The 16,194-nt window shown below is 48.2% G+C and overlaps 1 protein-coding gene across 5 annotated transcripts in view; it reads right to left on the reverse strand.

The window, feature by feature from the left end:
• Positions 1 to 1,115: 1,115 nt before the first annotated feature.
• The window catches only part of Pecam1 (platelet and endothelial cell adhesion molecule 1), a 54,021-nt gene continuing 38,942 nt past the window's right edge, over positions 1,116 to 16,194 (reverse strand). For 2 of the 5 annotated variants that reach the window (XM_051179276.1, XM_051179256.1), the window contains 3 exons: positions 12,697 to 12,753; positions 8,548 to 8,570; positions 1,116 to 2,163 (listed from right to left, as the gene is read on the reverse strand). In XM_051179276.1, coding sequence (XP_051035233.1) covers positions 2,134 to 2,163; positions 8,548 to 8,570; positions 12,697 to 12,753 — 110 coding nt within the window. In that variant the 3' untranslated portion in view covers positions 1,116 to 2,133. The remainder of the gene's footprint in view (positions 2,164 to 8,547; positions 8,571 to 12,696; positions 12,754 to 16,194) is intronic. The other 3 variants (XM_051179266.1, XM_051179262.1, XM_051179273.1) reach the window with 3 other exon arrangements.

Below are 16,194 nucleotides of genomic sequence, written 5' to 3' on the forward strand. Positions count from 1 at the left end.
GGGGGAGGGGTGGGGGAGGGCGGGGGCGGGGGAGGATGGGGGAGTGTGGGGATAGAACCCAGCACTTCCAAAAGTCTGTAAAGTTGGTTTCTGTGTGTATTTGGTTCTTAGTGGATCATTTTTCCGAGTATTCATTGGGTTTGTTAGAAAGAATACCCTAATTGCTGCCTAATTACCTCCTGATAGTGCATGCCAGGCAAGCACTCTATCAACTGAGCCACATCCCCAGCCTGGGATACACACTTCCAGTCAGGATATGGTGGCGTGGTGGAGCCTCTAGAGACGGTGTCCAGTTCAGGCTCACCGCCTTTCCCTGGGACCTGCAGAGGTCCTGACAATGGGGAGAGCTTTCCACATGTTGCAAAGTCTAGTCCCAACAACACAAGGCTGAAGGAGGGAGTGTGGGCAGAGCAGAAACTAATGAAACAGACTCTGGCAATGCACCAGGCAGCCTGTGCCAAGACAGTCCAGGAAAACCACACCCAGGCCAGGATGAAGTAAGGCCGCAACTAGGGACTTTTTGCTAAAAACCAATAAACACTTGGAAAAAAATAACCTGCCAAGGCTGGAATATATACAGAGAATAGCCTTACAGAGAACATCCCACGTGTTGGCTTTTGAAATAAACAGTTGGGAACGTACAACTCATCAATAACTTCAGCTCTGTTCTGACTATTTAAGGCGGAGAAGAGAACTGAATGGAAGGAGGACGGGAAAGGAAGAAGCAGAACAGGGATGAAAGACGGCCCAGCCCTTCAGAGGGAAAGGCAAGAGGAGTAGGAGTTTGAGGCCAGCCTGGGCTACATAATAATTTCAGTTCAGCCCAGCCTGGCCTAATGAACTACACACAGTGAACCCCATCTCAAACTAGAATAAAACAGAATACAGTAACATAAAATAAATTAAGACAAGGGAAAATGAAAAACAAAGCAGCCCGATGAAGGCTGGGAAGACAGTGCCAAGGGTCCAGCTTACCCCCCCCACCCCCGCACCATTGGTCCATGTGAGGCTCCACCCACAGAACAGACAGAACAGCTTGGTTCTCTCTGTCCCTTAGGGCTATAGTTATTCTACTGGCATAGGGCCTGTCTCAGAAGATGACATTTCACAGATCATTGAAGAGTAAAAGTCAATTTTATTTAATACAACACTCCTCAGGGGCCCTTCAGCTGGGTGGCTGAGGCAGAAAGGGTAGATGATATTAGATATGAATGTTCCACAGCAACGTGGAGGCAGCTCCCATCCCCGACTCAAGCCACCCTTGGAAACAGCCTGGGACCTCAGGAGACCGTTTCTTTAGCAGGGAATAAATAAAGAAAAATTAGTGAGGAAAAGTACACATTTCCTTTTACTATTAAAAAAACAAAAACAAAACAAAACAAAACAAAAAACCAAAGAAACATTTGGTGTAGGCAACCATTTCTCTTTAGCCCTGCAGCAAGGGAGAGGAAAAGAAAGACCTGGAAAGCAGTTAAAGGACATCACCTGTGCTGGCTCGATCCACTCTAGTTTTGGCATTGCCTGCTTGAGGCTTGCCTTCAAGTAGCCACTCCACAGGAACTGCTCCCAGTCAGCTGCCCCGCCCCCCACCCCTGTGAGTGAAGCCACCATATAGGCGACCAGGTGACTGTCTGAGCAGCACTGGATACTTCCAAAGAGCAAGGCCAGCCCAGAAGGAAAGAGATGGACAGAAAGAAAACAAAACAGAAAATCTAACCCTGGATGGAGTCCAGACCATTCACTAAAAGTAACCGACTACAGGACAAGAACAGGCTTCTGTGTGGGAGGCATGTGAAAAAGCGAGTTTGTCTCTCTGAGAAGGGGTATTTGAACATCACAATATCCAGGGGTTTGTTCACCCCGAACCTCCTCTCACTCTTCCAAAATGCAAGGATGCTCGAGCTTGGAAGGACAGTCAGGCTGGCCATTAAACTGCGCCGCTGATTCTCTTTATACCCAACACTAATAAGGCAAGACATTTAAGAATGGATGGCTTGGCCTGGAGAATTGCTGCGTTCAGTGCAGGTGGGGCCGGTTCCTAAATAACTGCACAGGACTCTTGGAATACGGGAATCGGCTGCTCTTCTTGGGACGTGGGTGTCCTCCCAGGCACGTGCACCTGTCTTGGTTGTCTTAAGTTCCATCAAGGGAGCCGCCCGTTCTCTGTAAGACAGAAGACAGGACAAGTTAGGCCATGCCCTCAGAACTAGAGAGTACCTGGAGAAAAGAGGTATAACAGTATGTACAGTATATACAACAGTATATACAACATAAGAGAGCTGCGAAGGACTCGGGAGGCGGGTCCTTGGGTATGGTACTTGTCAAGCATGTTAGGCTCCACCACCAGCACCACATGTGGTACATGTCTGTAATCCCAGCATCCAGGAGGTGGAGACAGAAGGATGGCAAGTTCAAAGTCCAGTTCTAGGCTAGCCTGGGATATGTGAGCTCTTGACTCAAACAAACAAAAACACTGGAAACTGTGCCACCATCCTGTGGGAACCCAACTTCTAGGGCAGCCAACAGTTGTCCCAACCCATCTTCTATTCCCCCCATGGCTGCTCTGTAGGAGCTGCTGTCTCCACCCCTGCATTCTTGCTGTGCATCAGCATCAAGCCAGAGCATCGAGTACCCACACGCACCCGGTGTGGTGTCCCATAGGTGCTGCCCAGGGAGGAACTGTCAGGTACAAGAGAGCTCACACCTGGCTCTAGCTAGGACCACAGGGCCTCTAGCTAACACAGACACCCTCTCCAGCCTGCCTTCATTCTGTTTTTGCTTTTGAGACAGACACTCACTCTATAGCCTGGGCCAGCCTGGGGCTCTCGTAGTCCTCTGGCCTTAACCTTCCCAGGACTGGGATTGTAGTGGTGCATCACCAGGGCATCTAAGGTTCTTAGATCAGCCTTTTAATTAAAACACTTGTCTAGGCATGGTGGCGCATGCCTTTGAGCCCGGCACTCAGCTGGTAGAGGCAGGTGGATCTTTGCCGTTTACACAACCTGTAATTCCAGCTCTGAGGAGCTCATAGACTGCTAGGGCTTTCTGGCTTCCAGTCTAGTGAAAAAATATGTCCATCCCAGGTTCGGGGAGAGACCCTGCTACAAAGGAATAGGCGGTAGTGATAAATAACACCTAATACCCTGCATGTGTGTGTGTGTGTGTGTGCACGCACACACACACACACACACACACACAGAGTTCAAGTCCAAGACCCAGAGGGTTGAAGGAGAGAGCCAGCTCCCAGAAGCTGCCCTTGGACTCTTGTATACCTGTATACATGCACAAACAACTGAATTCACTCTTGTTTTTAAGTGCTAGGGAAGGACGTCACACTGCTAGACATGGGCTCTATCACTGAGCCACAACCCCAGCTCTTGAACGGCAAACTTTACAATAACACAGTAGCTAATTTTAGGTTGTGTACATATATATTTTTAAAGATTTATTTATTAATTATGTATACAGTGTTCTGCCTGCATGTCAGAAGAGGGCACCAGATCTCATTACAGATGGTTGTGAGCCACCATGTGGTTGCTGGGAATTGAACTCAGGTCCTCTGGAAGAGCAGTTAGTGCTCTTAACCTCTGAACCATCTCTCCATCCCCAGGTTGTGTATATTTTACTATAATAAAAATTAATGGGAGAAAACAAAGCCAGGCAATGGTAACAAATACTTAGGGTCTAGCACTCAGGAATGTCAAGATTCAAGGTCACTCTCAGCTGTACAGACAACTCCTGGCTAACCTGGGACATCTTATACAAGATCTTGTCTCAAAATAACAATCAGAGCTCCAAATAGTAGCTCAAGTCACCCATTCACCTCCTGGTACCTGGATCCTCACATGGCCTGGCACTGATCTCTACACCAAAGAGTACAGACTCTGCACCAAGGACTTCATATTCCACCAACGACTTTGTTTTTATTTGTATGTGTGGACAATGTGTGTATATTCAGGTGTGTGTGTATGCGCGTGCGTGCGTGCGTGCTGTGGGGTTCCTGTGGATGGCATCAGGTACTGAGCAGAGAGTGGATTGCAGAAGTTACTTGAACTGACTTTAAGGATTTTTGTAAATTTGAAGGGCAAAAGGGCTGGGCATGCTGGGAGATGTGGGCGCAGAGAACCCTTGAGAATGGAGAGCCCCAGAGAACAGGAAACATCAGAGCCCACGGTTCTGAACCCTCCGTGGACACAGGACACCGTGCTGCAAGTAGAACTCAAAGAGGAGGGAGCAAAAGAAGATGTAAAGGTTGCCTGGCATCTTGGGAACCTGATGGCCAGGCTGCCTGGCTTCCTGAAGGGGAGCTGAGATAGTCTGTCTCCATTTTGTTTTTCTGGATCTTCGGCTTTCAGAACATGATGCAGACTCTAGCTCTTCCTTTGCTAGGAGATAACTGCACAAATGGCCTGAGAAAGCTGTGTGGCCCCAGAGGGCTGGAGGCTTGCCAGTGCTGGCAGGCTGGCTGCTGCCTTCTGCCATTTCCTCTACTCTCCCAGAGAAGGGAGATGTGAGCCTCGTGTCCAGGCTCTCTGTAGGCTCTAGACCAAGTCTCTCCCCAGACGCCTCTGTTCTCCCTCTCTTGAGGCAAACAACACTCTGGATAATGCTGTGGGTCCAATTCCACAGACAGGAAGGGCTGGGCCGTAAGCAGGGCCCCAGGAACATTTCAGTAAAGGTTAACACACTCCACAGTGAGGACTGGCCTTGTTGTCGGCCACCCACGTTCAGCTATGAACTGCCCTGCTTTCTGCTCAGAATGTTGTGTCCAGTAACCCCAAAGACCCTCTGATTCCCCCTCCTCTCCTGGGTCCCTAACTCCTACTTCTAGAGAGCACCCAGTATGAGCACTATGAGGACTGTGCCAAGTGCTCACTTAATCCCTGTAGTATTTAGGTTGAGAAGTCACTCAGTTTACTGATGTGGGAATGGGGTTGGGCAAGACAGCACAAGCCCAAATACTGATGTGAATTGTACTCCACAGCAGGAGGGAAAGGACTCTTGAAAGTTACCCTAATCATCTGCTCTCTCTCTCTCTCTCTCTCTCTCTCTCTCTCTCTCTCTCTCTCTCACACACACACACACACACACACACACACACACACACGGAATTTTTTAAAATGGTGACTGATCACGAAAAGAAGAATCTTACAGATTAAGCACCTAGTTAGGGCAACTCAGGTTTGAATGTGGGTCTCCTACGCCTATACCAAGATTTGGTATAGCCTTGAATGTGTTTCTCCTATATGTGTGTGTGGGGGGCATTTCAAAGACAAATAAACTCTTAACCACACCCACTGATGCCAGCACTTGAGGAAGAGATGTTTAAAGAAGGTAAATGGTGGAGGGCATGGGAGATGGAAGGGAGAGGGAACTGGGATCTATATGTAAAATAAGAAAAAATGTTAAAGAAAAAAAGAAGATGAATGGCTTTCTATGATAGCTTGGAGTTTGCAAATATATCGTTTAACCCTTAAGAAAATCCCAGTAGGCAGATGTTGTTGTTGATGTCACCATCACTTACCATCATTATCACCAACATTATCATCAGGACCATCATCACCATCATTGTCATCTCCATCCCTAGCATCCCCATCACCACCACCACCACCATCATCACCATGGTTATCAGTATCATCAACATCACCACCATCATCATCACCATCTCTACTTTATAGGTAGGGGTGCTTAACCTTGAGGAAGAAGGCTACCCACAAGAAGGCTGTAGAACAGGGACCCCACTCTCCAGCAGCCTCAATCCCACTTCTGAGTGCAGGCCCTATCACAGCCCAGCTCCCTGCCGGCCAGGGTTCTTTTCACAAGTCCAAATTCCACTTCTTTCTTTCAAGCACAGGCTGTTCCCTTCCACGTTATCTGTCTGCGTGGGCCACAAATACAATTTATAAACAAGGCAAAAATGGCAGAGGAAAAATGAAGTCAGAATGTGCCATTAAAGCAAATCAAACAATGCCAAGTTAGTAGCTGGCTAAGTGGCTGTCTCATTGTCCAGATATTTCCTCCAATATGTTTTCAGAAGCAACGGCTGTTAAACAAGAGGGGAATGATCGCCAGGTTTGATTTCAGGAAGGAAGCCCCTCCCATTTCCCTGCTGGGCAATTCTGTTAATTTTCTTCTGACCCCCACGGCTGCTTATTAGGGAAACTGCCTATTTTCATAAACAAAATCTATTTGCTTCAAGATTCAAAGTTCATTTCTCAACGGCTAGGAACCCCCGAGTTCCCGCCAAATAGCTTTATGATTTTGGGGGCGGGACTTTAATAAGTCAAGCATTTGGATCATCCTGGGACCAAAGCAGACTTTGGGGGCTGAGGGAAAGCCACTCCCCCACTGGCCTGGAGTTCAGAGCCTTTTTGCAGATAGGCCCTTTTGGTACAAGACAAAGTAAATAACTCTGCTCAGCATAGAGCTGATTGCCAGGCTGCAGCCCTGCCTTGGGTGGCCACAGATACAGCCACGCAGACAACCAGAGAACTGTTTTTTGTTTGTTTGTTTGTTTGTTTTTTATCAGGGTCCTACACTGCTTATGGAGCAAAGCTGTCACTCTCAACTCTTGTGGAACAGTCATGTCTTAACACTGAGGCCAGAGCGCTGGCCAGAGCTTTTGGAGACTTGAGTCTCTGTCCTTGGCTCTGTGTGATTCTGGGCAAGCTGTTTTACCAAGCCAGACCTCTGTTTCGTCATCTATAAAATAGGATCCCTTATCCCTTCCAATCAAACAGTGCTGTCAGAAGCCGAGGTGGGTGCAGGCTAGAAAAAGTCATTCATTTCATTCCTCTTTCCCTCAAACGGAGAACTTTCCTCCACACAAAGGTCAGCGCCTTCCTGTCTGTCATGAGCATAATGAGCTCTGTTTAACAAGAATTCAGACCCAGCAAAACAAAGGAAGCCAGGGGCCCTCTGAAGGCTGCAGAGGTTTCTCCCAGACCCAAAAGACCAATTCAGAGGCAAGTTCCTCATTTTTTGAAGATAATAGCTGCTCTGGTAACCTTGTGGGGGCTGGGTGCCCACAAACAGTCTGGGAACCGGAGGCAGTGGGTGGGTTCAGCATGGATTGAATTGAAACCCTCCCTCTCCCTCCTTCCTTTCTAGTGCGTTCCTCCATGTGCGTATATTCGTGCATGTTCCCATCTGAGTGTGTGCACGTGTGCATGCATGTTCCTATGTGTGTAGAGAGGCCAGAGGTCAATCTCAAATGTCAATGTCATTCCTTAAGAACCATCCATCTTTTTCTTTTCTTTCCACAAGGTCTCTTGTTAATATTCAGGCATCTGTACTGGCCTGTCCTTGGGGTTCTGACAGGATATGCCCTCAGCTGCAGCCACCCAAGAGCACCACCTGTGTGTATTCACTGTGTGTTTTTATTGCTTTTGTTTTTTGTTGTTGTTGTTTTTGTTTTTCGAGACAGGGTCTCTCTGTGGCTTTGGAGGCTGTCCTGGAACTAGCTCTGGTAGACCAGGCTGTTCTCCAACTCACAGAGATCCGCCTGCTTCTGCCTCCCCAGTGCTGGGACTAAAGGTGTGTGCCACCACAGGCCGGCTTCACTATGTTCCCTTTTAAAGGGGCTCCACCCACCTCCCATCCTCTCTCCCTCTCTAGCTCCCTCTCTAGCTTCCTCTCTCCTCTCTCCTGTCGCTCCTGTCTCCAGAGGTCTCCCCCCTTCCCTTTCCCCTTTTTATGATCCCCTTGTCTAAAACAAACAAACAAACAAAACCCTCTGCTTGAACCCTGTCACATGGCATCTTAAATGACAACATCTCTCACTGGCCAAGTAACCTAGACTAGTTGGTCAGCAAGCTGAAGAGACCTGCCTGTCTTTACCTCCCCAGGTCTGGGGTTACAAGTGTGAGCCACTACACCTGAATTTTTCACCTTGTGTTTTAGGATTAAACTCAGATTCTTGTGTAAACACTTTATCAGCTGAGCTACCTCCCCAGCTCCTCCCCTTTTCTCTCTCCCCCCCCCCCCAGGGACTTAATATGTAGCCCAACCTGGCCTTGAACTCAGGCTCCTCTTTCAAGCTTGCATCACTATGCATGAGACTCTGTCTTCTTATTAAAAGAGCAGTAGGATTCCCAACCATGCGGGAGGAGATCCAGGACCCCTCTCCCTATAAAGGCTGGGCTATGATGGTGTAAACGGAGAGAGAAGCAACCCTGGAGCTTCTGCTTTTGACTTCTAGAGGGGGCCAGGGCGTCTGGTCTCAAAGAGGCCATGTTAGCAGGGGGTGGTGGGGACAGTAGTGGAAAACAGGCCCTGGGCAAATTGGGAAATAGTTCACTGTTCTGTAGAACACTTTAGTAAAAAAAACAAAACAAAACAAAAAACAAAACCCAAAACCAACCAACCAACCAACCAACCAACCAACCAACAAACAAACAAACAAAAACCCAAAATGACTACAGCAAAAGTCACTGCAGTCTCAGATGGCCTCAAACTCTCACAAGTGTGATTGTGCAATCCATGCATAAGTTACTAGCTGGCTCCATGGAGCGTTTTTAAACAGATGGGTACGAAGTGTGTACTTACAGAAAGTCTGTTTTCCATGACATCTGCAAAACAAAGACAGTTCCGTGTTGAGTGTGCGGGTCTAATGCAGCTTCCACACCAGAGCTGCTGGTGGGGCTGCACAAGGCAAGAGGGTGTGTGGGGGGGGATCACTCACTACTGCAAAAAGGGTCTCGGGCCATCTGCTGATGGTCTCAGGCCGTGTGACAGGCATGTAGAGCCCCTGGAATCCCTTTGACTTTTTTGTTTGTTTGCTTTGCTTTTTTTTGAAGCAGGGTCTCAATGTAGCTCATGCTGGCCTCTTAACTCCCTACGTAGCTGAGGCTGACCTTGAACTTCTGATCCTCCTGCCTCCACCTCCCTAGTGCCAGGCATTACAGGCCTGTGCTGTCACACCAGTTTATATGATACTGGGGGTCACACTCCACGCATTCTAGGCAAGCACTTTACCCGCTGAGCTATATACACCCTGTCTCAGACAGAGATGGATGGATGGATGGATGGATGGATTGATGGATAGATGGATAGATAAGAAGAGAGAGAAAAAAAGAAAGAAGGCTGAGAAAACCTTAAAAAAAAAAAAAAACTTGAGTTATGTTTGGTGGCTCATTCCTGTAAATCCAGCAGTCAAGATTTGAGGCAGGGGAATTACCAAGAGTTCCAGACTCTCTCTCAAAACAACAAACAAATAAAGCTCTGCATTCCTCAAGTCTACCTGCCCTTAAACCCTATCTTACAATGTTTCATTGTTCCTGGTTGGAGGGAACTGGAACAGCCATCCCTAAGGGACCCCTCTGCTCTCCTAGCTGGGCCAAAGGTGAATGGCCTCCGGTAAGTGTGTACATCAGTCCAGGCATGGGTCAGTCATACACTCCATACACTGAGACCTCCTGTCTCGTCCCAGGTCTTCACAGGAGGAGAAAAGCCCCATGCACTGGCTTCTTCTGCCAAACCATGTTTTCTGAAGGTGAAATGCTGAACTCTATATCTGGGCTCAGTGGTTAAGAGCACTGACTGCTCTTGCAGAGGACCCAAGTTTAGGTCTCAGTATTCTTGTGGACACTCACAACCATCTGTAACTCCAGTTCCAAGGGATCTGACTCAGACTTCTGGCCTCTGTGGGTACCAGGCTCCCACGTGCTATACAGACATACTTAAAGGTAAAGGACCCATACACTTAAAACGTATTTTTAATTAAGAGAAAAAAAAATCAGTTTTACAACCTTCAAAGTTTAAGCTCGCATCTAAGTTACTAGGAAAAGACCTGGGAATGTGGCTCAGTGGCAGGGTAGGTGCTTAGCAGACATGAAACCCCGGGTTTCTCTCTGGCACCAATAAATAAATAAATAGGTAATTAAATGAATCACAGTGGAGGGTGTTAAGTGTTGGCCCCAATTCCTCTAAGAAAACAGAAGAGTAAACACAAAATAAAAAAGGGACAGTTTCTCAGTTTGTCCTGGCTGCGGCCAGGGCATAATCTCTCCTCTCCTCTCCTTTGCAACCCCCCCCCCTTAGTTCTTTTTGAGACCGGATTCACTATGTAGCCTTGACTGCCCTGGAATTCACTCTGTACATCAGGCTGGCCTTGAACTCAGAGATCTGCCTGCCTCTGCCTCCTCAGTGCTGGGACTAAAGCCTGGATTAATCTTTAAAGCAACTACACCCCCACACAGATCTCGAGGGGCCAGGGCTAAGGAAACGATCTCCATTTCCAAATGCTAGGAAATTGAAGCTATTTTATTTATTTATTTGGTTTAAGAGCCCTGGCTCTCCTAGAACTTTTTTGTGTGACTGCTCAACAGTGGGAAAGGATTCAAGGATGCTGAATTAGCCACCTACATATTTGAAAATGGTTAAAATATGAATTTTATGTACATTTTTACAATATAAGAAGGTAAGCCCAGAGTCCAAAGCCAAGATTGCAGACAGTGTGCACGTCCCATGGCCTGCAAGCTCCCTCCTGTCTCTTTGTGACCCCCCCCAATTTCTCCAAGGGCCCCTTCCTTGGGCCGCTCTTTGGAGGCAGTCCTGCTGCATGCCCTTCTGCTTATCTAGGGGAGTGGCCTTCCTTTGAATTTCTCAGGGGGAAAGGGGTTCAAGAGCCAAAACTACGCCCTATGAGCCATTTCCCAAAACAGCCACTGGCTGGAAGACAGCAAAGAATGTAAGAGGAGAATGTCTGCTAAGATCTGGCCCTACACCTAGCCAGCTAGCTACTGGCTGCCCACACCCTCTGCACACACACACACACACACACACACACACACACACACACACACACACACACGATGCTTCTGGATTTTCTCTGTCAGCCATCCCTGGCTGATCACTCCAGGACTCCTGGGGAATAAAAGAGACCCTAGGAGCAGGACCTGCTGCACAATAACAGCACCCACAGATTGACTCTCTAAGTCCCCAGGCCAGCCCAGGCTAACAGCATATGGGTGGTTAGAAATGCAAATTCTTCAACCTAAAGGATCAGAAAATCTGAGTTTTAACAAATCTTGAGAATCTAGAATCTAGTCCATTCCCTCATTTCACAAAGAGACTATGTTGGTTACTTTTATATCACAAGCTAGAGTCACTTCCATTAGATTGCCGATAGGCAAGCACTTTCTCGATTAATGATTGGTGTGGGGGTCCTGCCCACTGTAGGTGGTGTCAACCCTAGGCAAGTGGTTCAGTTTCTGTAAGGAAGCAGGCAGAGAAAGCCATGAGGAGCAAGCCAGTAAGCAGCACTCCTCCATGGCCTCTGCAATCAGCTCCTGCCTCCAGGTTCCTGCCCTGTTTGAGTTCCTGTGCTAACTTCCCTCAGTGATGAACTATGATGTAGAAATGTAAGTCAGATAAACCATCCCCACCCAAGTTGCTTTCGGTCATAATGGTTTTCTTGTTTTGGTTTGGTTTGATTTTTTGAGACAGTTTCTCTGTAGCTTTGGAGCCTGTTCTGGAACTCGCTCTGCAAACCAGGCTGGCCTTGAACTCAGAGAGATCTCTTACCTCTGCCTCCCTGATACTGGGATTAAAGGTGTGTGTCACTACCACCCAGCTTGGTCATATGTTTTACCCCAGCAATAGAAACACTAACTAAAGTCTTGGAATGTTCCCCGACTTTACCAGGACCACCTGGGGCCAGTGTCACACAAGGATGTGGATTTTAACTTCTAGGAGAGGTAGAGTTGGATTCTCCAATGGATCTGGTGATGACTAGAACCCAAGCCAAGACAGATGGACAGTGGAGAGGATGAGGAGCATGAGGAAAATTTGCCCCAGATGCTTTCCTGGGAAGGTTAAAGCTTTTCAATCTTCTTGTCTATCCCTTTTTCTTTCCTTTCTTTTTAAATTATTTTTTTTTTAAACTTTATGTGTATGGGTGTTTTGCCTGAATGTATGTCTGTGTACCATGTGTATTTCTGGTGCCTCTGGTGACTGTAAGGGGTGTCAGATCCCCTACAGCTTGAGTTACAAATGGCTGTGAGCCACCATGTACACACTGGGGACCAAAGCCCGTCCTCTGCAAGAACAACCAGTGTTCTTAACTGCTAAGTGGTCCCTGGGTTCCATCTTTTAAAGACTGGGATTATGTAGCCTAGGCTATTCTTGAACTTGATATGTAAGCAAGTTTTGATTTTCCAGTCTTTACCTCCCCTGTGCTGGGATTGTAGGCACATACTGCCATGCTCAGCATCTTGTCTTTTCTTTACATGTTAATTGTTCTTTGTTAAGCAGTTACATAAATCCCCACCCTCCAATCTCCTTTTTGAGTCATTCCTAGCTGAGATTTCCTCGGCATGTTAATTAACCCAGTTTGTTTATCCCTTGTCGGTCTGTCTCATCTCATTTGAAAAGCTTAGGCAGAAACCAGAATCCCAGAAGTGTAAAGAGAAAAAAAAAAAAAAAAAAAAAAAAAAAAAAAAATTCTACCAGCTCCTTCCCCACTAACAAAGACAATGCAGCTAGGATTGTGGAATCTAGCTCTTGGTGTTTCTGTGATCTTGGTTAAGTGCCTTACACTGCCTGTGCCTCTGCATTTGTACTGGTGATGGGAGGGAAAGAGTCAGACCCTTAGAGCTGATGCTCTTCTGGGCTTTTCCCCCGCCCACTCTCGAGGCCCCATCCTTGATTCTAGCGTGAACCCTCCCACTCCACGAATCAGGGCCCCTCACTCACTAGGGTTGACCTTCCGGATCTCACTGTACACCGTCTCTGTGGCTCTCGTTCCCAGAGCTGGAAAAGGGACCAGGCACAGGTCAGTAGCTACCTCTGGGATCCAGGCCAGCCCACTGTTGTACCTACCTGCCGTCCAACAGAGCCCCTGTCCAGAAGCCTCACAAAACATGTCATTCTCCAACTTCAGAGTATCCTGACCTAACCAGAAGCTCAGGGAGATTGAAAACAGGTCAACGGGCTACCGAGGGAAGAGGGTGGCTGCAGGGAGAATCTTGGCTGAGGAGGGGGACTCTGCACAGACCCAAAGTCCCTAGCCTAGTGACCCCATCCTTCTTTTCCTGCCACAGAGACCCTGTGCTGGCTGCTCTCTCTGCCAGGACTCTCCTTTCAGGATTAGGCTGTGTGACAGACAGTCTCACTCCCCAGAGGCTGGATCCCAGGGACCAGAATTGAACCCTGAGGTCTAGGTTGAGCCTGATATCAGCAGTGGCCATACAGACTAGTTGAGACAATGGTAGAGCTGCCTGGGCTAGCTGCCTTTGGTGCCAACATCTGGGCTCATTACACATGATCTACTCATTCTAAGTGAAGCACTCTGGGGCCTATCCTGGCATTAGTTTTTGGTTTGTGTTGTCTTATTGCTGTTTTTTGTTTTGTTTTTGAGACTGTTTTCTGTAGCCCAGGATGGCTTTGAACTTACTGTTCAAAGTCTTGAATTCCAGATCCTCCTGCCTTTACCCCCCCCCCCAAGTACTAAGATTATGGACCTATACCATCATACCTAGGTCCATTGGTCTAGAGCTCTACAGGGCCTCAAACCTGTAGCCAGGTCATAATTCTCAGGGTTAAACCCTTTCAGAACAGAAGACAAGGCTACCTGTTTATTTCATATAGAAATACATTCACAGAGTATGCACACATTATACATACAGACATGTATCTCCTGTATACCCACTCGTGCATGGTATCCACACTCACAAACACAGGCATGCATACATAGACCCAGAGACCCTGAGGAAGCAGGACAAAACCTGAACACACCCTAGATTTCCATCACCTGCTGGAGAGATCACGAAGTCTCCTGGTACAGCTGGATGAGTATGGGCCGGCACCCTCCTCTGCCTATCTCCCCCAGATAGGCTGAGATGTCCTGCCACCACAGTGTCATGTGGGCATGCTATCCTCTTTGCAGATGCCTGGGACACCACACGAAGTCTAAGGACACCAAAGGTGCCTTCTCCCTATGCATTTTTTCACTATTTCACTTTTCACTGAGGCCACTCCTCCTGGGACTCTTCCTTTCTCTGGGCCCTGAACACTTCTACTGTCCTTTCTCTTACCCCACTGCTCCAAGACCCTTAGCACACAGCCATATGCACAACCTTCACACTTGCATCTTCACCCTGCTCTGTGCCCTGAGCAGTTACATGGGTTCCTGTGCCCCACAGCACTTCGGTGACATGTACCCAGAGCACAGCAACTTTCTTTGTTCCCACAGCTGTCTTCCCTGGTGGATCCCCAGGCTCCTCTGGATCAAAGTCCAAATTTATGCTCTCTCTCACTCTCAGGCTGTGCAGTTTCCCAAGGTACCAGTCACTGTTTGCAGTGATGGTGAAGCATCTGTCTTAGACCTTTGCACTTCAGAAAGGCTAGGTACTGTCAGGTCCCTCCAAGGTTTCCTGAGCACACCGCTGGAGAAATGGGAGGCAGGCGGGAGACTAAAGTCCAGGTTCTTCATTAGACACTGGATGTTTGTGGCTGTACAAGTCCCGCACATCAGAGAAAGCCTAAGAGTAGTTCACATCCCCGGAGTAGAACTCCGGGTACCCAGCGTGATGAAGGCATTGCAAAAGGAAATAGTGACTCTCCAGGCAGGAGTTGGAGCTCAGTAGAGCCATTGAGGTACCAGTCCCCCAATGCAAGAATATTTGCTTAAAAGAACAGAGGGCAGACAGCATAGAGACCCACACAACCCTTTACATTCTGCTCTGGAAACAGAGATGGAAACTCCAGGGGTCTCCAAACCTGCTGTGGGGCCATTTACATACCCCAAAGACGGATCCAACTGTACACACTTCCTATGTGTCCTGAACCACTGAAGGGGGAAATGTGGATCTGGTCCTAGCTTTCAGAAGCTCTAGCCTTCAGGGAAGAGCTGAAGGTGTGGCTCAGGAGTACAGCTCTTACTCAGCATGTCCAGGGCCCTGGATTTAAGCCCCAGCACAAAAAAAGAAACAACAAACAAATACCGCAGAGCTGGGGATTTGGCTCAGTGGATAAGAACACACCTGAGCTCGAATCCCCAACACTCCATAAAAATCAGGGGCCTAGTGTGTTAGGGGCAGAGGTAAGAGGATTACTAGGACTTGCTGGATGCTAGCCTAGAGACAGGGTCAGCAGGAGACCCTGTCTCAAGAAAATAAGGTGGTAGTAAGTGGTAAAGTAGAACATCTGACATCCCTTTTTGGCCTCTGCATGTGCTCAGGGATATGTGTACTCCAACACACACACACACACACACACACACACACACACACACACAGAGAGAGAGAGAGAGAGAGCGCACACTAAAAGCAATACTGCACTAACTGCTATAAAATGTTGTAAAATGTTGTCCATGAGAGGGATGGCCAGGCCCTCTGCCCTATCCAAACACAGAGCTAGGACAGGAAAGGGATGAACTGGAGGAGGACTGGGCAGCCAAACTTGGGTAGGGGTAGTCTGGACATCTTGTGAACTCCACTGTCCCCAAGCAAGTCAGGATACCAGGGATGGCCCCATGGTCTATGGTTACCCCTGGTTTTGCCCAGCTTGGTGGTGGTAATGGGGGCTGGGGTGCAGCTGCTCATTGCTCTTCTTCTTTCTAAGCCCCTGTGGCAGCAGCTGCCTGCTAATGACTAACCCAGGCCAGCAGGCTGTTTGTTTCTGCTGTCAGAGGTGTTTCCTGATGGGACTCTATTCTGGTTTCTGTTTTTCTCCTATGGGGTTTTCCCAGCAATTAGCCTCCAAGCAAACAGCAAACTGGGATTTAATGAGTTCCTTCCCGCCCTCCTCCATCCCCATCCCACTTGGTTAGTTGCCAGCCAAGGTTAGAGCTGGACTCAGTCCCTACAGTATAGCCTCCTCCAACTGTGAAGGATGGGAGACCCTGAGAACTGGGCACCGGGTTGGCGGATAGCGGTGTGCACTTCGTCATCACTGGCCCTGAATCCACAAAGCCCTTTCTTCACCTCGTAATGCCCTAGTCCCTGCCTGGGAGGGGACAAGGGGCCAGCACCACCTGAGCCCCTCACTGCCCGTGTGCAACAAGGAGGCTGGGACAAATAAGTACAACTTGTATCTCCCCCAGATACAAGTTTGCCCCAGATACAAGATACTCCCTTTGCCACCGGAATGACCTTTATTCCAGAATTTCCCCAGAGCCCTGGCTGAGCACAGCTACTTGTGCGAGCTGAGAAATGTGACTTGGCTGCAAGGGACAGCTGCAGAGCCTGGTGA

The sequence above is a fragment of the Phodopus roborovskii genome, unplaced genomic scaffold (genome assembly GCF_943737965.1).
Source record: "Phodopus roborovskii unplaced genomic scaffold, PHOROB, whole genome shotgun sequence".
Lineage (NCBI taxonomy): Eukaryota > Metazoa > Chordata > Mammalia > Rodentia > Cricetidae > Phodopus > Phodopus roborovskii.